At 38.9% G+C, this 8,778-nt stretch overlaps 1 protein-coding gene across 3 annotated transcripts; it reads left to right on the plus strand.

Annotated features, from left to right (window-relative positions):
- Positions 1-4,709: 4,709 nt before the first annotated feature.
- On the plus strand, positions 4,710-8,460 carry LOC131910253 (cathepsin J-like). 3 transcript variants are annotated; one of them, XM_059262233.1, is made up of 7 exons: positions 4,710-4,839; positions 5,153-5,271; positions 5,412-5,558; positions 6,007-6,231; positions 6,691-6,853; positions 7,453-7,570; positions 8,358-8,460. In XM_059262233.1, exons 1-7 carry the CDS (start codon positions 4,710-4,712, stop codon positions 8,458-8,460), a joined length of 1,005 nt encoding a protein of 334 aa, XP_059118216.1. The 3 variants fall into 3 exon arrangements, with proteins under 3 accessions (XP_059118216.1, XP_059118217.1, XP_059118215.1); XM_059262234.1 differs by having other exon boundaries at positions 5,156-5,271; XM_059262232.1 differs by having other exon boundaries at positions 4,710-4,835; positions 5,149-5,271.
- The last annotated feature ends 318 nt before the right edge of the window (positions 8,461-8,778 follow it).

Below are 8,778 nucleotides of genomic sequence, written 5' to 3' on the forward strand. Positions count from 1 at the left end.
CAAGAATATTTTGAAATTTGAGTTACCAAACATTTTAGAGTTTTAGAAAAACAAACTCATCCATCAATACTATTTACCTCCTTAATTTTAAAAATAAGACTGAGAAGCAAAGTACCATAGTATTTCACTTGTGCCTAGCACTAGAAGAAAGCTAAGAATAGCCAATAGGAATGGAAACTTGGGCTAGAAATGAGTGATTGATACATGCCATTTCAGCATGCCTCTTGGTCTTCAGGATCAACACCATGGGTGTGAGTCTGTTACAATTACAGAATGCGTCAACACATTATTGCAAAATAGGGAAACATGGAGAAAGATTTTAAAAGGGGGATTTTGGGAAGGAAATATATGAAGTAATTGAAGCATGGAAGAGGGAGGAAGAGAGAATATCCAGAAAGAAAAGGTAAGATGAGAGAATTAAAGACATAGATAGATAGATAGATAGATAGATAGATAGATAGACAGACACATAGATAGACAGATGATAGATAGATAGATAGATAGATAGATAGATAGATAGATAGATAGATAGATAGATAGATAGATGATAGATAGGGTAATTGATAGATAATAAATAAATAGATGATAAATAGATGGATCGATAAAAGTGCCAGACATGTTCTGAATGAATTTTCAGTCATTCTGTGGGAATGCAGACTACAATAGGAATGGTAGAAACCAGTGTGGTTGCTCCTCAAAGAATTGTTCATATGACCTATCCTGCTCTGTAGACAGCATGGACAAATGACAATGTTTATTAAGAAAACTTTAAGTGCACAAATATTCTAGAGACTATGCATATTATCTTAAATTTGTGACAAATTAACATCAGTTGAAGAATATATAAATGAAACATATATTCATACAGTGAAATATTTTACATATAAAAAGAGGTGTTGATACATGCCATAGTGATAATGATTATAAATTTATTAAATCCAATGGAAAATCAATACATGTACTGAAGTACATCATTTTAATTTTATGTAGGTAGCACTATAATGTTTTACTGAGATATACATGAGATAATAGTTTTTATCTCAAAGTGAGTATTTCAGTGCTTCTTGACATATTTGAAATGTTATATATACCTTCATTGATGATATCTGGTTACACATTTCCATTAATTCTAAACATGCCTCATATTTATGCTCCACGATTCTCCTTTGTCCATTTCGATGATCTGTATCTTACCTTATGGATTTTTGTGTTCTCAAAATCATGCTTAGAGAAAATCCCTCTTGAAGTCTTGTTATGATCAGTGGAAAAGAAGAAGAAGATATTTGTAATGAAAATGCAGGTGCATATGCACTGTCATTGGGTTACTCCAGGAGAAGTTAATCCCCATTTGTGAGGATCAGGCAGCCATGGAAATCAAAGCATTGATGGTAATTATGCCTGCTGTGTTGTTTTGTTTTGGTGTGGGGAGGATGTAAGATAGATAACACTGAGATGTCCTCTCTATCCTGAGCAATTTACACATGCTCCTTCTGTCATTCCACAACAAATCCCCAACAGTGGCTCACAAACTTCAATGGGTATCAGAATAGTCCTAGGTTCTAGAGCACACTTCAATGATTGTCAGAATATACACAAGACCTAAAGTTCAACCAGACAAATCCTAGCATGAAGGAAAGGAACTGTGCAAAAAGTCTCACCACTAGTCAGGAAGTTATTCACAGGTGATAGCTGCTTGGAGAGTGAGAATCAGATTTCTCCAATGGCGTGATACTGGGTACATCACATATAGTCTAAGACAGGCCACATGCTCAGGAATAACTGGCCAATATAAATCAGACTCTATGTTTTTAGTGACTATTTTTTTTTCTCTTTTTGAAAGAGGAAAGAACATGAAGTTACATTGGCATATAGAGAGAAGAGATCTGGAAGGAGCTGGGCAGTGGGAAATAATGTGACAAAATTATACTGTCTGATACTCACAGTGAATAAATTAATAGGAAGTCTGAAGAATGAGACAAGGAGGAGATAAATAGCATAGAGAACTGTGGGTAAAACAGTAAGAGCGAATACCTTTTATTTCTGCTTTTCAATTCCTCTAAAAAATATTACATGAAACTAAAATTTATTCTCCACTATATCTCCTATAGTTAGCAATTTCTTAGGTAGTGTACAGTTCAGAATAGATAGGTATCATATATTTTTTCCATGATCTGAGGAAGCTACCAAATGCAATAATCAATGGATAAATCAAATATGGTTTCTCTTGCCATGAGATATGATAGAACTTTAGAATATGAGGAAAATGTGACAATCATTGTTGTGGGGTAGCCTCTTAATGGTCCCACTTTTTAATACTGGTGCGATGGAAAATACCTTTCATTGGGACTCTTACAAGGAAAAACATTCAACCAAAATATAGTAGCCAAATATCTACAGTGACAAAAAGAAATGGTGGGTGCTAAGGTAGAGGAGGGAGAGAAGCGAATTATTGTTCAGTGTCCAGAGCTACTTCAAAAAGAAAATCCTTCTGAATATCTCTTTGTGGTGCTTGCAGAAAGAATCAGTGTGCCCTAAGTCCAGCAGGATGTGTCCTGAAAATGGTAAATATAGAAACTTCCAGTTGTGTGTTACCTCAATGAAGAGTGACAGGCAAGATGGTGTTTCTAGATGGCAGCTCAATTCAATAGCCAGGAGAAAAACCAGAAAGTTTCATGAGACCCCTCACAGCACATTCATTCATATTTCCTTTTATGGTTCAGCCTTGAACATCACTTTCCTCTTTGGGGGTCACTGTCTCCTAAAGATTCTTGTGAGATACAACTGTGTTACACACTGACAGGGAAACAGAGCATCCCAGGGTCTGTGTTCTTAAAGGATCTAACCATAGCTGTGGACAATACACAAAATAGAATGCACTAACTAACCACACACCAAGGATGGTAACCAAAACTTCCCATTCTGAACTGTGAGGGTACAATACCATACAGCTCTTCCAGGAAACACATTCAGCAAGCAAAATGTCAGATATAATGTGATCTAAGGCCTACAGGATGGCTATCTAACTTCCCTTGACAAGGTCATCAAATTCAGATCCCTGCTGTCAACTGAGGCAGCCCAGGTGCAACCTTCCAGCATCAGGCTGAAATCATATCTCAGAAAGAGCCTGAAGTCCCAGTGCCTGGAGGCCTAATCCAGTCACCAACACAGCCAATCAAATGGAGGGCATGATTGAGGGGCGGGGACAGCTGTCTATATACTTGGGATTTGAAGCCTGAGTGAGGTGTGACTGGATCAGATCCTGGGTCTTCAGCAACCTCAGAAGAATTGAGTCTGTGTGGACTAAAGCAGCATAAGTCACCACAGGTGAGGCTCTGTCTGTGCCAAGGCAGAATGGGAAGTGATCCTGGAGGGGAGCCTTAAGAGACTCCATGGAGAATCAGGCAGATCCCCCGAAAGAGAATACATTCTGAGGCTCAGCAACCCTTCTGTGTGTAGATGGAGGGTAGAGTGTGAGAAAGGCATAGAAGAATACAGATCTCTCATCTGCCAGGTCTAGTTTTGTATAGGTTCCCTGTAAGTACAAGTCTGGGTCTGGCCACAGAGAGTGATAGAAGTTACTATGCACACCAGTAAGTAACCATCATTGTCCACCTCCTGGGTAATAGAAATTGCTTTTTGCACATAATTCCTGGGTAAATCTGTTTTCAGTTGACCTGTGCAGATGTAGCAGATGGATGCATGTTCCTATCCAGGTCTTATGGTGAGTGTTGCTTTAGAGCCCAGCAAAACCTGAACCTCAAATTCCGTCAGAGGCTTGCTTTCATGCTTCACTTCCACTTGTTGGCCTGGCTTCCTCTGGCTTTCCCATGTGACACCACTCTCACTGAGGTAGTGTGCGGAGAGCTTGGTTTCATGGTCCCAAATGTAAGAAAGAAGAAATAATACCTGTAATTTTTCCCACATTAGATGATGATGATGATGATGATGATGATGATGATGATGATGATGATGATGATGTTTTTCAAGACAGAGTTTCACTGTGTAGTCCTTGCTGTCCTGGGACTTGCTCTGTAGACCAGGCTGGCTTTGAACTCACAGAGATCCGCCTGCCTCTGACCCCTGAGTGCTGGGATTAAAGGCATGCACCACCACTGCCTGGACTTTCCCACACTCTTTATAGAAGACGTTTCTCAAAGTTTTCATTCAAGAATGGAGGGTGCAAGACAAACCCATTATTCACTATATATTAGAAAGGTATATGATGCCATGTGGTCCCAACTCTTGGGCTCACATTGAAATTTGGATCTGTTACCACATAACAGAAGTTTTGCTTGGTATAAATCATGAGTCAGTGATATCTTAAGTCCATGGATGTATTTTGTTTGTTTGTTTGTTGTTGTTTTGGTTTTTTTATTTGTCTGTCTGTCTGTTTGCTTGTTTTGCTTCTGGTCCTCAGTGTGTGTGGAGATCTTTCTTAAATAATATGAAGTACACTTGAAGTTTTCCCTGCTAGAATTCTGGGCATGTGTTCTTCATTTTGCATTGGAACTAATAATTATCAGTGGTTGGTTTATTTCAAACATATCCTAAGCCTTTCCCACAATCTTTCAAAAAGTATTTGGAAGACTATTTCAAAGAATATTATTGACCAGAGATGGATTAATTTGTTAGGAAGGAATACGTAGACATTTTAAAAATATTGGTGTGGTCACATCTTCATTACTCTTTCCTCTCCAGGTCCTTGAGACATGATGCCTGCTGTCTTCCTGGTCATCCTGTGCTTTGGAGTAGCCTCAGGTGCTCCAGCACTTGATCCCAGTTTGGATGCTGAATGGCAAGAGTGGAAGATAAAATATGGAAAATCATACATCCTGGTTGGTAAACTGGAAACTGTCCAGAAGAACCCCAGAATAAATTATCATTGCTGCTGCAAGTATCTAGACACATTAGAGGTCATATACCACACCCTTCACTGAAACATTATCTAATCACATTAACTAATCACAGTCAGTGTGAGAACAGGCCAGGGTGGCCAGATGCTCTTTTCCTCAGTACATGGAGAATGTGTGCTATTGTGTCCATAGCACCCTCTCTTTGACCTCTGTTCACTGCAGCAGCAAGTCTACTTGGTCAGAATTTTCCAGAGTTTAGTTAGAAAGAAATGCCATTCATTATGCTCATTTCCAGGAAGAAGAATCACAGAAGAGAGCAGTATGGGAAAAAAATATGAAGATGATCAAAATACACAATGATGAGAGTGGCCTGGGGAAGCATGGCTTCACCATGGAAATGAATGCCTTTGGTGACATGGTGAGTGTGACATGGATTGCTTCACACTGTGTTTTCTTCAGTTCTTTACATGCAGTCTTTTTGTTTTGGGTGTTTTTTTTTATGTGGTTTGTTTGTTTGTTTTTGCTTTGTTTTTTTAATTAATGTTATTTTCCTGGAAGACTGCTAAGGAATACAGAAAACTGATGACTGATATTCCAGTTCCGGCTGCCATGACAATGAAAAATGTTCAGAAATCTCTAGCTAGTGAATTACCCAGTTTTGTGGATTGGAGAGAGAAAGGCTATGTGACTCCTGTACGGAATCAGGTAAGACAGTGGCACATGCCCATATTCTGAAACCACTTTGAAGACAAAAATACTGGATGTCTATGTGTGTCTATTGAGTGTGGAGAGATGTGCAGTTCATTTCTTCTTCTATGAAAGCTTCATACATTTACACAATGGATATTTATCCTAGCAATTCACCTCTCTCTCTTGTCATCTACTATATCTGTCTCTGGAATTTATTTCTTCTTTTGTTATCATTAATAACCCATAAAACCAGTAGGTCCTGCTCAAAAGTTCATGTGTGTGTGGCCATCAACTGGGACATGCACAAACTGCCAGCAGTCATGTCCTCTAGGAGAGTACCATCCCTCCCTAGGCATCTATCAACTTCTAGTACATTTTCATAAATTATTATGGACAGATAATAATTTTTGTTGCTGGGGTTGGTATTTGTTTGTGTATTGACAATCTTTACTTCCCTGCTCAGGGTGACTGTGGTTCTTGCTGGGCTTTTGCTGCAACTGGTGCCATAGAAGGACAGATGTTCTGGAAAACTGGCAACCTGACCCTTCTAAGTGTGCAAAACCTAGTAGACTGTTCTAAACCTCAAGGCAATAATGGCTGTAGTAATGGTACTGCATACAATGCCTACAAGTATGTTTTGGACAATAAAGGTCTGGAGGCTGAGGCAACCTATCCATATGAGGCAAAAGTAAGTAGATTTTCTATACTACTGTCATTTCAGCCAGCTTCAGGCAAGGGGTAATTGCAGGATAATCCACTGTTTTCAGGACTCATATTGGAAGGCAGAATCGCTGCACACCATCAGTGGTCTCATTAGAGTATCAGTCTTTGCACAGGTTTCTAATGTAGTAGTTTCCATAGCTGTCCCTGCTTCTATGCACAGAGAATATGCGAACCATTTCACATATAATGGAGATTTCTCCTTGGGAAAATTTCTTATGGACTTGAAAACCTATGAGGTGTCATTGAAGACATGAGAGTTGATTTTCAGTTCCAAATCTCCCAGTAACATTTCACTTCCTCAGATGACTTAAAACAGTCCAGACATGGAGATGCTCAGCTGTAAAGTGCAGGGTTGTGGTTCTGATGCATGCTCCCCAGGAGGAGAGTGGAAGTAACTGAGCCTCTTATCTCTTTACCTTTTAAGGAGGGACCTTGCAGGTACCATCCTGAGAACTCCAGTGCTTATATGACAGATGTTGTGTACCTCCCAGCGAATGAGGTTTACCTACTGATTGCTGTAGCAAATATAGGGCCTATCTCTGCTGCAGTTGATGCTTCTCATGATTCTTTCAGGTTCTACAAAGGAGGTAAGCATATTTCCCTCTAGATATGAAAACAAGTGAAATCCCAATGTCATGCCATTTTCATGATATGCTGTATATCTATAAAATTATATGTGACTTTGGGTTTCTGGATTTTCCTCCCCACACAATAATACTGAGTTCTATCTTCAACTGATATGGCCCTCTCATGCAAGTACATCATATTATAAAATTTACTGTTTAGCTTATTTTAAAACCATCCTCAATTTGGTGGGTGTTTTAGATTTTTATGGAAACTGTACATCTGAAATCAAATTCTTAATAAGCTTCTTGAATTGAGTAATTTCAGTTCAGTAAGTTTTACTTGGCTTGAGCTTCTAGTTTAAAAACTGAAGATTCTAATTAGTTATCTTATATGCATCTAAGCAACTGTTTATCAACAAATCTATGCTTATTTTGGTTACTTCAGTTTTCTGTGAAACTATATGTAAATTAGTATTCTCAATAACAATTCATTTAACTCTTAAGTCTGTCTTAGCTTACATCAATTTCTGGGATCTTTGAAAATGCATCCCTATTGTTGGTGGCAGTGGTCACTCTCAGGCGTTCTGGCATCTCACATCAGCTTCCACTTTATTTCTCAGGTATTTATCATGAGCCAAAATGCAGCAGTTATTCTGTGAATCATGCAGTTCTGGTGGTTGGCTATGGATCTGAGGGAAATGAAGCAGATGGTGAAAGCTACTGGCTGATCAAAAACAGGTATAAACTGCCAAAAAAAAATCTGTATTTGAAATTTTAGTGACTGGAGAGATGGTTCAGTGTTTAAGAGCACTGGGTACACTTCCAGAGGACTCACAAAGGGATTCTCTCTTGTAGTCAATATTTGAGTACACAGCCTACCTAGAAAACTTTGTCCTACTTAAGTTGAACAAAGTCTGTTTTTATTTTCCCATGTACATGTATGAGGTATATGTACATGCATGTATGGATGCTTGCATGTCTATAAACACCTGTGTGTGCGAGTGTACATGTGTAGTGATCTGGTGTTAGTATCAGTTGTTTCTCAATCATTGTCCAAGTTCTATATTGAGGCAGTGCCTCTCATTGATAGAGTTCACTGGTGTGACTAGTCAGCTTGTTCCAAGTATGTCTGAGTCCATGTCCTGAGAACTTGCTCTAGGGACACTACAATGTTAATCTGGCTTTTAAATGACTCTTTACATTGATCTCTAGCCCTTAACCTCTGAGCTCCCCGACACCATAAACAATCTACTCACATGTCTTATCATAACATTTCCATTCTATCACTGGTTTCTTGGGTGTCAAAGTTATTTTGTGCCATTGTTTTTCTAAAATCTGACACATTTGTTAGAACTGAGCTACCTTTTCTCTGCTGTGGTCTTCACAGTTCTGTGTGAGATGCCTCCTGGTACTCAGACCCTCAACTTTTTGTGACCCTTCTGTTAAGTTGGCTTCTTGCTAGTTATTGTAATAAATCAACCATTCATTGATCTTTCTACTAAATGTAAAACATGTTTCCTTTCAGCTGGGGTGTAGATTGGGGCATAGAGGGCTATATGAAGATTGCCAAAGACCGCAACAACCACTGTGCAATTGCTTCATACGCTTCCTATCCCGACATATTCTGAGCTGCCTGGTGGCCACAGGGAAGACTGGCAGAAAAAGTATCCAGTGGAATGCCTTCCACTTCACAGTGATCAGCTTGTGCTGAGTGTGTTCAGTAGTTGAATTCCTAAAGAGCTACATTGCAATGTAGATTCTGGGACGTGCTCACTGTCTTTCAGCATGGCACCTACTGTAACTGATGTGTCTTTATTACTCCTACAACTTGATTTTCAATGTTAATGGTTATGCAAATGGTGTCTTTAAAAATGTTAAATTCAAATATAATTTTTATCTTCTCTCTGTTTTTTGAAGTGATTTTTTTGTGGTCAAACATGTAATTT

This window comes from Peromyscus eremicus, chromosome 5 (genome assembly GCF_949786415.1).
Source record: "Peromyscus eremicus chromosome 5, PerEre_H2_v1, whole genome shotgun sequence".
NCBI classification, from domain to species: domain Eukaryota; kingdom Metazoa; phylum Chordata; class Mammalia; order Rodentia; family Cricetidae; genus Peromyscus; species Peromyscus eremicus.